General features: G+C 42.8%; 1 protein-coding gene across 11 annotated transcripts in view; it reads left to right on the forward strand.

Annotated features, from left to right (window-relative positions):
- Positions 1 to 13,924, forward strand: part of hagh (hydroxyacylglutathione hydrolase) — a 287,679-nt gene that overhangs the window by 192,864 nt on the left and 80,891 nt on the right. For 10 of the 11 annotated variants that reach the window (XR_011596840.1, XM_070901239.1, XM_070901238.1 and 7 more), the window contains 3 exons: positions 9,660 to 9,752; positions 11,411 to 11,564; positions 13,441 to 13,630. Coding sequence is in view for 9 of the 11 variants with exons in the window: in XM_070901239.1 (XP_070757340.1) it covers positions 9,660 to 9,752; positions 11,411 to 11,564; positions 13,441 to 13,630 (437 nt within the window). In the remaining 2 variants the exon portion in view is untranslated. Of the gene's footprint in view, positions 1 to 9,659; positions 9,753 to 11,410; positions 11,565 to 13,440; positions 13,631 to 13,924 lie in introns of those variants that run through there. The other variant, XM_070901246.1, reaches the window with a different exon arrangement.

Consider the following 13,924-nt stretch of genomic DNA (forward strand, 5'->3'; position numbering starts at 1 on the left):
CCAGCACTGAGCTCTGCGGCACTCCACTAGTCACTGCCTGCCATTCTGAAAAGGACCCGTTTATCCTGACTCTCTGCTTCCTGTCTGCCAACCAGCTCCCTATCCACGTCAGTATATTACCCCCAATACCATGTGCTTTGATTTTGCACAACAATCTCTTGTGCGGGACCTTGTCAAAAGCCTTCTGAAAGTCCAAATACACCACATCCACTGGTTCTCCCTTGTCCACTCTGTTAGTTACATCCTCAAAAAATTCCAGAAGATTCGACAAGTATGATTTCCCTTTCATAAATCCATGCTGACTTGGTCCGATCCTGTCACCGCTTTCCAAATGCGCTGCTATTTCATCCTTTATGATCGATTCCAACATTCTCCCCACTACTGATGTCAAGCTAACCGGTCTATAATTACCCATTTTCTCTCTCTCTCCTTTTTTAAAAAGTGGTGTTACATTAGCTACCCTCCAGTCCGTGGGAACTGATCCAGAGTCGATACACTGTTGGAAAATGATCACCAATGCATCCACTATTTCTAGGGCCACTTCCTTCAGCACTCTGGGATGCAGACTATCAGGGATTTATCGGCCTTCAATCCCATCAATTTCCCTAACACAATTTCCCGCCTAATAAGGATATCCTTCAGTTCCTCCTTCTCACTAGACCCACTGTCCCCTAGTACATTCGGAAGGTTATTTATATCTTCCTTCGTGAAGACAAAACCAAAGTATTTGTTCAATTGGTCTGCCATTTCTTTGTTCCCCATTATAAATTCACCTGAATCCGACTGCAAGGGACCTACGTTTGTCTTTACTAATCTTTTTCTCTTCACATATTTATAGAAGCTTTTGCAGTCAGTTTTTATATTCCCTGCAAGCTTCCTCTCATACTCTATTTCCCCCCTCTTAATTAAACCCTTAGTCCTCATCTGTTGAATTCTAAATTTCTCCCAGTCCTCAGGTTTGTTGTTTTTTCTAGCCAATTTATATGCCTCTTCCTTGGCTTTAACACTATCCTTAATTTCCTTTGTTAGCCATGGTTGAGCCACCTTCCCAGTTTTATTTTTACTCCAGACAGGGATGTACATTTGCTGAAGTTCATCCATGTGATCTTTAAATGTTTGCCATTGCTTATCCACCGTCAACCCTTTGAGTATCATTTGCCAGTCTATTCTAGCCAATTTACACCTCATACCGTCGAAGTTACCTTTCCTTAAGTTCAGGACCCTAGTTTCCGAATTAACTCTGTCACTCTCCATCTTAATAAGGAATTCTACAATATTATGGTCACTCTTCCCCAAGAGGCCTCGCACAACAAGATTGCTAATTAGTCCCTTCTCATTACACATCACCCAGTCTAGGATGGCCAGCTCCCTGGTTGGTTCCTCTACATATTGGTCTAGAAACCATCCCTAATACACTCCAAGAAATCCTCCTCCACTGCATTGATACCAGTTAAGTTAGCCCAATCAATGTGTAGATTAAAGTCGCCCATGATTACTGCTGTACCTTTATTGCACACATCCCCTATTTCATGTTTGATGCTGTCCCCAACCTCACTACTACTATTTGGTGGTCTATACTCAACTCCCACTAGCGATTTTTGCCCTTTGGAATTCCGCAGCTCCACCCATACCGATTCCACATCATCCAAGCCAATGTCCTTCCTTACAATTGCATTGATTTCATCTTTAAGCAGCAACGCCACCCCGCCTCCTTTTCCTTTCTGTCTATCCTTCCTAAATGCTGAATACCCTTGGATGTTGAGTTCCCAGCCTTGGTCCCCCTGGAGCCATGTCTCTGTGATGCCAATCACATCGTATCCGTTAACTGCTATCTGCGCAGTTAATTCATCCACTTTATTCCGAATACTCCTCGCATTGAGGCAGAGCCTTCAGGCTTGTTTTTTTAACACACTTTGCCCCTTTCGAATTTTGCTGTAATGTGGCCCTTTTTGTTTTTTGCCTTGGGTTTCTCTGCCCTCCACTTTTACTATTCTCCTTTCTATATTTTGCTTCTGATTCCATTTTATTTCACTCTGTCTCCCTGCATAGGTTCCCATCCCCCTGCCATGTTAGTTTAACTCCTCCCCAACAGCACTAGCAAACACTCCCCCTAGGACATTGGTTCCGGTCCTGCCCAGGTGTAGACCGTCCGGTTTGTACTGGTCCCACCTCCCCCAGAAACGGTTCCAATGTTCCAGTATTTTGAATCCCTCCCTTCTGCACTCCTCCTCAGGCCACGTATTCCTCTGAGCTATCCTGCAATTCCTATTCTGACTAGCACATGGCACTGGTAGCAATCCTGAGATTACTACTTTTGAGGTCCTACTTTTTAATTTAGCTCCTAGCTTCCTAAATTCGCCTCGTAGTACTTCATCCCGTTTTTTACCTATGTCATTGGTACCTATATGCACCATGACATCTGGCTGTTTTCCCCCCCCCCCCCTTTTCAAAATGTCCTGCACCCGCTCCGAGGCATCCTTGACCCTTGCACCAGGGAGGCAACATATCATCCTGGAGTCTCGGTTGCGGCCGCAGAAACGCCTATCTATTCCCCTTACAATTGAATCCTCTATCACTATTGCTCTCCCACTCTTTTTCCTGCCCTCCTGTGCAGCAGAGCCAGCCACGGTGCCATGAACTTGGCTGCTGCTGCTCCCCCCTGATGAGTCATCCCCCTCAACAGTACTCAAAGCGGTGTATCTGTTTTGCAGGGGGTTGACTGCAGGGGATCCCTGCACTACATTCCTTGCACTGCTCTTCCTGTTGGTCTTCCATTCCCTGTCTGGCTGTGTACCCTTTACCTGCGGTGAGACCAACTCACTAAACGTGCTATTCACGTCATTCTCAGCATCGTGCATGCTCCAGAGTGAATCCACCCGCAGCTTCAGTTCGGCAACGTGGTTCGTCAGGAGCTGGAGACATATACACTTCCCGCACACGTAGTCATCAGGGAGCATAACACGTGTCTGAGCTCTCCTGCCATGACTTAACCCTTAGATACACTTAAATTGTAAATGTAAATCAGTAAATGTTATTTACTGATAAAGAAAAGAAAAAGAAAAACTAATTACCAATCACCAGCCAATCACTTACCCCCTTGGCTGTGACGTCACCTTTTGATTTCTTTCTACTTCTTTTTTTGCCTTCTCCCTGTAGCTGCACAAGCATGCCTTTATAGGCCTCTGCCGATCCTCGGACTCACGCCTCAGCGACCACGACCTCCCGCTGCCTCCCGCGGCCTTTATAGGCCTCTGCCGATCCCCGGACTCACGCCTCAGTGACCACGAACTCCCGCTGCCTCTTGCGGCCTTTATAGGCCTCTGCCGATCCCCGGACTCACGCCTCAGCGACCACGAACTCCCGCTGCCTCTCGCGGCCTTTATAGGCCTCTACCGATCATCGGACTCACGCTTCAGCGACCACGAACTCCCACTGCCTCTCGCGGCCTTTATAGGCCTCTGCCGATCCCCGGACTCACGCCTCAGCGACCACGAACTCCCGCTGCCTCTCGCGGCCTTTATAGGCCTCTGCCAATCCCCGGACTCATGCCTCAGCGACCATAATCTTATACATTTCGATAAGATCACCTCTCATTCTTCTGAATTCCAATGAGTAGAGGCCCAACCGACTCAACCTTTCCTCATAAGTCAACCCCTTCATCCCCAGAATCAACCTGGTGAACCTTCTTTGAAGTGTCTCCAAAGCAAGTATATCCTTTCGTAAATATGGAAACCAAAACTGCACGCAGTATTACAGGTGCGGCCTCACCAATACCTTATATAGCTGTAGTAAGACTTCCCTGTTTTTATCCCTTTTGCAATAAAGGCCAAGATACCATTGGCCTTCCTTACCACTTGCTGTACCTGCATACTATCCTTTTTGTGTTTCAGGCACAAGTACCCCCAGGTCCCGCTCGACTGTTGCACTTAGCAATCTTTTTCCACTTAAATAATAACTTGCCCTAATATCTCCTCACATGGCTCGGTGTCAAATTTTCTTATGAAGCGCCTTGAGATGTTTCACTGTTAAAGGTGCAATTATAAACCCAAGTTGATGTTGTTGATACCACTTTTTCTTTTACTTTTGTTGAAATCCATGGGGCCGAAATTGCCCCTTTTTACAGCCCCATTAGCGCCTCAGGGCAGATGCCAACAAGACGTAATGAAGTTTTTGTCTGAGCGAGGGGGTGATTGCACCTACTGGGAAATTGCTCTGGAGGTTTGGGGGGCACTATGCCGGTAGCGCCACACCCTGCGATTAGTGCCCCGGGCCAGCGCACGCTCAGCGATGACGTCCTTGCCAAGTGTGTCAGCCCCTTGCCGCCTCACGCTGACCCCTTTGCGCCCCGTGGGGGAAATTGGCCCGCGGGCCGGAAGGATGGCGCTGGCAGATGTCACCGCCAGTTTTGCGGGGCGCGAAGCTGACGGACATCTGCCGCCAGGGCGCCCCTTAAGAGGGAGACCTTTTGCGCCACTGGCCGGCATGTTTTTTTGTCAAACCGGACGGTCTGCACCTGGGCAGGACTGGAACCAATGTCTTGGGGGGAGTGTTTGCTAGTGCTGTTGGGGAGGAGTTAAACTAATATGGCAGGGGGATGGGAACCAATGCAGGAAGACAGAGAGAAACAAAAAGGAGACAAAAGCAAAAGACAGAAAGGAGATGAGGAAAAGTGGAGGGCAGAGAAACCCAAGGCAAATAACAAAAAGGGCCACTGTACAGCAAAATTCTAAAAGGACAAAGGGTGTTAAAAAAACAAACCTGAAGGCTTTGTGTCTTAATGCAAGGAGTATCCGTAATAAGGTGGATGAATTAACTGTGCAAATAGATGTTAACAAATATGATGTGATTGGGATTACGGAGACGTGGCTCCAGGATGATCAGGGCTGGGAACTCAAGATCCAGGAAGGATAGAATAAAAGGAAAAGGAGGTGGGGTAGCATTTCTGGTTAAAGAGGAGATGAATGCAATAGTTCAGAAGGACGATTTGGAATCTATATGGGTGGAGCTGCAGAACACCAAAGGGCAAAAAACGTTAGTGGGAGTTGTGTACAGACCTCCAAACAGTAGTAGTGATGTTGGGGAGGGCATCAAACAGGAAATTAGGGGTGCATGCAATAAAGGTGCAGCAGTTATAATGGGTGACTTTAATATGCACATAGATTGGGCTAACCAAACTGGAAGCAATACGGTGGAGGAGGATTTCCTGGAGTACATAAGGGATGGTTTTCTAGACCAATATGTCGAGGAACCAACTAGGGGGGAGGCCATCTTAGACTGGGTGTTGTGTAATGAGAAAGGATTAATTAGCAATCTCGTTGTGCGAGGCCCCTTGGGGAAGAGTGACCATAATATGGTGGAATTCTGCATTAGGATGGAGAATGAAACAGTTAATTCAGAGACCATGGTCCAGAACTTAAAGAAGGCTATCTTTGAAGGTATGAGGCGTGAATTGGCTAGGATAGATTGGCAAATGATACTTTAGGGGTTGACTGTGGATGGACAATGGCAGACATTTAGAGACCGCATGGATGAACTACAATAATTGTACATTCCTTGCTGGCGTAAAAATTAAAAAGGGAAGGTGGCTCAACCGTGGCTATCAAGGGAAATCAGGGATAGTATTAAAGCCAAGGAAGTGGCACACAAATTGGCCAGAAATAGCAGCAAACCCGGGGACTGGGAGAAATTTAGAACTCAGCAGAGGAGGACAAAGGGTTTGATTAGGGCAGGGAAAATGGAGTACGAGAAGAAACTTGCAGGGAACATTAAGACGGATTGCAAAAGTTTCTATAGATATGTAAAGAGAAAAAGGTTAGTAAAGACAAACATAGGTCCCCTGCAGTCAGAATCAGGGGAAGTCATAACGGGGAACAAAGAAACGGCAGACCAATTGAACAAGTACTTTGGTACGGTATTCACTAAGGAGGACACAAACAACCTTCCGGATATAAAAGGGGTCAGAAAGTCTAGTAAGGAGGAGGAACTGAGGGAAATCCTTATTAGTCGGAAAATTGTGTTGGGGAAATTGATAGGATTGAAGGCCAATAAATCCCCAGGGTCTGATGGACTGCATCCCAGAGTACTTAAGGAGGTGGCCTTGGAAATAGCAGATGCATTGACAGTCATTTTCCAACATTCCATTGACTCTGGATCAGTTCCTATGGAGTGGAGGGTAGCCAATGTAACCCCACTTTTTAAAAAAGGGGGGAGAGAGAAAACAGGGAATTATAGACCGGTCAGCCTGACCTCAGTAGTGGGTAAAATGATGGAATCAATTATTAAGGATGTCATAGCAGCGCATTTGGAAAGAGGTGACATGATAGGTCCAAGTCAGCATGGATTTGTGAAAGGGAAATCATGCTTGACAAATCTTCTGGAATTTTTTGAGGATGTTTCCAGTAGGGTGGACAAGGGAGAACCAGTTGATGTGGTGTATTTGGACTTTCAGAAGGCTTTCGATAAGGTCCCACACAAAAGATTAACGTGCAAAGTTAAAGCACATGGCATTGGGGGTAGTGTGCTGACATGGATTGAGAACTGGTTGTCAGACAGGAAGCAAAGAGTAGGAGTAAATGGGTACTTTTCAGAATGGCAGGCAATGACTAGTGGGGTACCACAAGGTTCTGTGCTGGGGCCCCAGCTGTTTACACTGTACATTAATGATTTAGACGAGGGGATTACATGTAGTATCTCCAAATTTGCGGATGACACTAAGTTGGGTGGCAGTGTGAGCTGCGAGGAGGATGCTATGAGGCTGCAGAGTGACTTGGATAGGTTAGGTGAGTGGGCAAATGCATGGCAGATGAAGTATAATGTGGATAAATGTGAGGTTATCCACTTTGGTGGTAAAAACAGAGAGACAGACTATTATCTGAATGGTGACAGATTAGGAAAAGGGGAGGTGCAAAGAGACCTGGGTGTCATGGTACATCAGTCATTGAAGGTTGGCATGCAGGTACAGCAGGCGGTTAAGAAAGCAAATGGCATGTTGGCCTTCATAGCAAGGGGATTTGAGTACAGGGGCAGGGAGGTGTTACTACAGTTGTACAGGGCCTTGGTGAGGCCACACCTGGAGTATTGTGTACAGTTTTGGTCTCCTAACTTGAGGAAGGACATTCTTGCTATTGAGGGAGTGCAGCGAAGGTTCACCAGACTGATTCCCGGGATGGCGGGACTGACCTATCAAGAAAGACTGGATCAACTGGGCTTGTATTCACTGGAGTTCAGAAAAATGAGAGGGGACCTCATAGAAACGTTTAAAATTCTGATGGGTTCAGACAGGTTAGATGCAGGAAGAATGTTCCCAATGTTGGGGAAGTCCAGAACCAGGGGTCACAGTCTAAGGATAAGGTGTAAGCCATTTAGGACCGAGATGAGGAGAAACTTCTTCACCCAGAGAGTGGTGAACCTGTGGAATTCTCTACCACAGAAAGTTGTTGAGGCCAATTCACTAAATATGTTCAAAAAGGAGTTAGATAAGTCCTTACTACTAGGGGGATCAAGGGGTATGGCGAGAAAGCATGAATGGGGTACTGAAGTTGCATGTTCAGCCATGAACTCATTGAATGGCGGTGCAGGCTAGAAGGGCCGAATGGCCAATCCTGCACCTATTTTGTATGTTTCTACTTGCGGGGGTGTAACGTCTGGTCCTCTTCATCTGTCTGTCACTTCGTTCATTGGGCACGTAATGCATTGCAGCATTCCTTTGGCGATGTCGAGTCTGCTGCATGTATTTGGTCACCAAGAGAGGATGAGAAAAGACAGGCCCCATTGCAGTAGTTCGCTGTTTTCCACCGATTGCACACAAACAAGGAATGTCCCGATGAACACACCTCTTCAGTTTCAATCGGTCACAGTGTGGTCAAGATGTTTTTAGAGATGTTCACATCAACTCCAACGATCTGCAGAGTACATCTGAGCTCTGCCGAGGTTGAAGTATAGCAGCCTTTTAAAGGATGCGACATGTGATCTACAACATGGCATCCATAACGCTGTGATTCGTCCCAGTTAGTTCCACTTTTTGTGGGCGATTTTTGAGCAAGCGATATTGTGGGTGAAATGTGTGCGAGGTGGTGAAATTGACGATGGGCAATCTCCATGGCCACTAGTTTGGGTAAATATGCTCTTTACGACAAAAAACAGTCGACGGGTATTAATATTGAATCTCAGCGTTAATTCCGTGCGGAAAGTGACGCTGGGCGATATTATGGGCGTTGATTTCGCCCATCCTGCTGATTCCGCCCCAAAAAAGTGGGCGGCCGGTAATATTTTTTTTCGCCGTTAAGCACATGGGGAAAGTAACGCACGGCAATAAGTTTCCAAAAAATGCCCGTCAGTTTCCATTTTGTGCCAAAATGGGCGATTTATGGACGTTATACGTCATTTCAGCAGTAAAATGAGCGTTAAGTGGACATTAAGCAGGCAAAAAAGTGGAAGTTCTAGCCCATGGTTTATTGCAGCAATGAAGGGTCTCAGTAGAATACTGCAGTATGATAATCGTTGAGGTTTTTCTTTATGCGATCTCAGCTAACATTTTATGAAATTAACTTGATACAGGGATTGCAGTCCTTGTGAAATTAAACACAAAAAAAAACTTTGAAGCCTCCTGATAGCATCAAGCACTCCCAGATCAGGTACTGCATAGCCCTGATGTGGAACAAAATCTCACTACTCTTAACCCAGGCTTCAGAAGAGGGCATTTTGTATTGCCATGGTGACATTTAGATTTTGCTTTGCTGATTTTGGTTATGGTGATGAGATTGTCAATTTAATTCTATTTTCTGTCAGATTGTGAGCAGATGCCATAAACAGCAATGAACTGAAAGACTATTCAATCTGCTTTTGTTGGTAATAGTTGGTAATATTTGTTGGTAAATGTTGGCCAGGATGTCAGGAGAACTCCCTCCACTTCAAATAGTGGCATGTAATGTATAGTCCATTTTAACCACAGGAACCTCAGTTTATTCTCTCGTCTGAAGGATAGCCCTTCCAACTTTGTAGCAGTCTCTTTACTACTGCACTCTAGTGCCAGCCTAAATTGTGTGTGTAAATCCTCGGGGGCTTGAAACCACAGTCTTACTGACTCGGAACTAAACTGACCCTCATCTCAGGAAGAAATCAGTGTTTGAGCATTGGTTATTCCAGGGCACCTGAACCGCAGATTATATTCTTATGCACAACTGAACATCATTACTAATAACTTACACAGTCTATCTACAATATTCATATTTGACATGTAGCCCTTTAAACCAATGAATAGAAAATAATACACTAATAACACAGATTTATTTTAACTCATTTCTTTTTACCCAAAAAGCCTTTTGATCTTTGTTGTTTTGTTCTTTTTAGTTGGTCACATTGGTTTTCACCATGTAGTCTGTGATGATGTCCTACAGACATGATCTATTTTTTGTGAAGGGATAGATCAGTGACCAGTATGTAGTATACTCTCTATTGTTTTATCAATGAATAAGCGGGTCATGTTTTTCTTTTTCTGTGTTGTGACTGGATTCTGATTATTGACTGAAGTATAATTTATTTATAATCTTTCTGGATTGAGCAGGAAGGGCATTGTAACTTTAGGTATGTAAAATAATGGGATCCAACACAATGAAATGCATTATTGCTAAGTTTTGTCTTTCTACCCTGGAAATATCAAGACACAAAAGAAGCCAATCTGCTGTTTAGCTTTGCCAAAGAATATGCAGAAAATGATGACGAAGATCCAGAACAAACAAATGAGTTAATAAACTGTAAGTCATTGAGTTTTATATTTGAAAATACAATTTAATTTAATTTGGCTCTATATATTCATTAGTGATGTACAAATTGTATTAGACAAGATACATAAATTATTTTATTACTGATATTTAGCAATTCTTCCACTTAGTGTAAAAAAAATGAAATTAAAAAAAAATGAAATTTAGATTTTGAAAAGACCACTTGCTTTGATTTTAATTTTGAAAAAAGGTACATTTGAAGTAGTACTATCCTTTTATCAAGGACACAAGTCTAAACAGCAGTCTTAACTGTTACCCAGTTCAGCTTAACTTTGATCCTGCAATATGACTCATTCATTGTGACATTTATTCACAAGGCAGCTAGTCTTTGAATAACAGCAAGGTTACAGGGTATCACCTAAGAAGGCATTTTTCCTCCAATATTGTACAATAAACTCAAATTGATTATGCAGGAAAATCTAGCAAAGAAAAATACTCTAAGGTCTAAAGAACATGTGTCAACACTTAACGAATGCCATGAATGGCAAGCCATTTGCGACCTTGTTAATGTGATGCCAGCAGTATAATGATTATGAAGGAATATTAGTAAGAAGTTCATTGACTGCAGACAGAATGCAAAATAAATTTGCTGCTAACTGCCAGGAGCAGCTGACATCAGGGAAGTGTCATATGAATGCAAGCACCAACACCAAATGAGAAAAAAGTAGCTAACTTTTTCCCTTGAGGCCTTTGAAGCTGTGGAGTGAGCAGAGCCAGGTCATCTCACTCTTGAAGGAGAAAATTCTGGTGAGTGTGATAGCTGTTTTTACCACATGCTTCAGTAATCAATGAGTAGTTGAGATGAAGCACAGGAACTAGTTTTTATTGTGAAACAGATTTCATTGTAAATGGTTGCTACTTTCTATGCAAAATTGATTTATTTCAGAATAAACAAATTTTAATTTTATTTAATGAGTCCCACAAAATATTTGTTACAGTTTAATGTCCTAAGCCAGTTGGGCAGAGTTACTCAGTAAACTTTTTTACTGATATAGTCTTTATTTTACAAATAAGATACAATGAAAGCACAAAGCAATAAACAATTTACAAGAATTTTTCACTTTCTTTGCAAGCAGTTGTGATCTTGATGCCAACCAAAGTAAAACCCTTTGCACTTCACTCCTTATAAAGACACTGGGATCCATTAGTCCAAGTAACATTAACAACCTTTTCAATCTCCATATGCTAACCACTGTTGAAGATGTAGCATGCCCCACATCTAAAGCTTTCATTGTGGTTCTAGCAGATTAACAAGGTGTGTGCTAATAAAGAAAATAATTACGCAACCTCAGGTGATGATTAGATGTGAAATACCCAAATTGCTACCACTATTTATTTGTGCGATAATTGTGTATTGATAGCACAAAACATTTATTTGCACATTTTATTGAAGGGTTCTTGGCATTATATACATTTTACAATATTTAAATCATTTACGTAATAAGTTCAATGGACTGCTAACATTTTTTCTTTTCTACAGAATTCACTATGAATGACTTTACCGTAGTAATTTGAGTACTGCATTTCTGTATTGTGCACTCCTTCTACTTGTGTGGCGAGGGAACATTTTATTGTAATGTTAAGGAATTATTCCACTCATGCTTTTACATTTTTTCATTTTATTTTTGCAGTACATTCCATTGTGGATGTGTTCACTGTGCAGCAGTTAAAAACTAAAGTAACGGACAATGTCGGCAAGTCTGAGCCCATCTATGGAATCATATATGCTTACATTACTATGCTTAACATTGATTCTGACAATTCAAAGATAATTAAATCCAGATGGTGAGAATGACACTGATACCTAATTTTAATTCTACACATTAAAAAAAAATTACTCTTACTTGGTGCTGTACAGAATGTAAATGCATTATGTTATCCGTTCAATATACATTAGAAAAATTGGGACTAAGGACAGTAATAATATTTTCTTTTTCTAGTTTTCCTGACAAAAGCTTTGGGCACAGCTTTTCTATGTTCTGAGTGGCCACAGACAGTTAGTTTAAATGATTACCTGATCTAGGGAATTATCCTTTTGCAGAATCAATTTATAATGTTAAACTTGAAGATTTCTTCCCAGTAGAGATTACAAAGGAGACAGCAGCTGGAAAATGATGCCAGAATGCAAAAAGCATTTTTTCCCTGTCACCTACTAACAGTGTTACCATACCATTCAGTAGTGAAGTGTTGCTTGTCTACTTCTGTTTTCAACCCTATTTATGTTGGTGATTAAAAGTTCTGCAAACAGCAACCTGTAGCTGTACTAAGAGCGGTGGATTCCCAAATGAGGGATGGGGGGGTAACATTTTTAAATACTACTAGAAGTGGGAAGAAGAGAGAAAGAAGATGTAGTTGAGGGTGACTTTGATACTTTTGTGTGATAATGCCTTATGTTGAAGAAATACCATGACTGGCACTTACAGAAAAGTCTGTGGTCTGGACCATCCTGCTCCCCTAGCTAATGGAGCTTGCCTTGAAATTAAAAACTTTTACAAAAGCAAAATACTGCAGATGCTGGAAAACTGAAATACTAACAAAAATGCTGGAAATACTCAGCGGGTCAGACAGCATCTGTGGAGAGAAACAGAGTCAATGGTTTCAGGTCGATGACCTTTCATCAGAACTGGAAAATGTTACAGATGAAACAGGTTTTAAGCAAATATAGAGGCAGGGAAAGGGGGATGAAAAACTTTTGCCTTGTTGGGAAAGGGATTGTTAAAGAAAGTGAAAAATACATGTTTAAATAGGTAGATACCACTCCTGTGGCATTTCATGTTGAAGTCAATGTTTTGCAAATACATTTTTATTTTATCTTTGAAAAGAAGCTAAAAATTCTTCTTGGTGTCTACAGGCTTATTGTAAAATAAAAACAGAAAATTCTGGAAAAACTTAGCAGGTCAGTCAGCATCTGTGGAGAGAGAAGCAGAGTTAACGTTTCAGGTCGACAACCTTTCATCAGAACTGGAAAAAGTTAGAGACGTAATAGGTTTTAAGCAAGTACAGTAGCAGGGAAAGAGGGGAGGGGAGGAAAGAACAAAAGGGAAGATCTGTGATAGGGTGGAAGGCAGGAGAGATTAAGAGGGAGAAATTCGGGTCATTTGCGCCTCCCGCTAACGCCGCATCAGAGGTAGTTTAGCGGTGACAGTAACCCATAGCGCCCCACTCCGCTGCGATGGCGATGCTGATGTTATCACCGTGCGCAGCACCTCGTTAGCGCCCCAGACCCTAAATTGGGTATTGCCCCAGAAGCTGCGGCAGGCGATGACAGCAACAGCTTCAGGAGACGCGTATTGGGTTTACCACTGCAGAAAGGAAGTGGAGAGCTTGATTTAGCCTTCAACTTCCTTTCGGGGGCGGCAACCCCAATTTCTTGTGAATTTTTAGCCCTAAATGGCAAAAGGGATGATGGTGCAAGGCAAAAGGGGATGGTAATGGGACAATAAAAGAAACATAAGATGGGTCTGGAAGAATTAAAAATGTCATAAGCAGAATCATTACCAGCAACTGGTGTCTGAAAAAATGGGAGCAGTGGTTATGATCTGAAATTGTTGAACTCAGTGTTGAGTCTGGAAGGCTGACAAGCGACAATTGTAAAGTTATGTTGTGTTCCAATAAAATTTAACAGGAATCTTAAAGTAAAAATATTCTGTGTTTATCAAAGTGGTAGGTGCAGAATTTTGATCGATGTTGGCTCAAACGTATGCACAAATACTTCCTGTTCATTTGACTCAACGAACCCCTCAAGTATCATCACCAGTTTTGATTTCTGGGTGGATGTGTCTGACCATACAGGCACTCTTCAGTCTTGTAACTTAACAGGAAGCACAGCAGAAAAAACTCTTGGCTACACAGTAAGTATCTGGTACTTAGAACTTTTAGATTAAAGTTGCAGTATGAGGACTAATAGAGTAATAGTTACAGTGTTTTCTTCAGTATCCTTTGCTGCATCGTACATGTGTGAGAAACTTCGGCTGGAATTTAGCTCACCTCAGCGAGTCCAGTGAGGACGATGTCGGTGACATGTCACGGCCCCGCTGCTGGCTCCATCCCGCTACCTAAAATGAATTTAAGTTCTTAGGGCTTATTAAGTTGGTCCAGCAAGTTTCCCGGCCCAATTAGAAGAAGCGGGTCCGGTGACGTCATCA

The sequence above is a fragment of the Pristiophorus japonicus genome, chromosome 15 (assembly GCF_044704955.1).
Source record: "Pristiophorus japonicus isolate sPriJap1 chromosome 15, sPriJap1.hap1, whole genome shotgun sequence".
Lineage (NCBI taxonomy): Eukaryota > Metazoa > Chordata > Chondrichthyes > Pristiophoridae > Pristiophorus > Pristiophorus japonicus.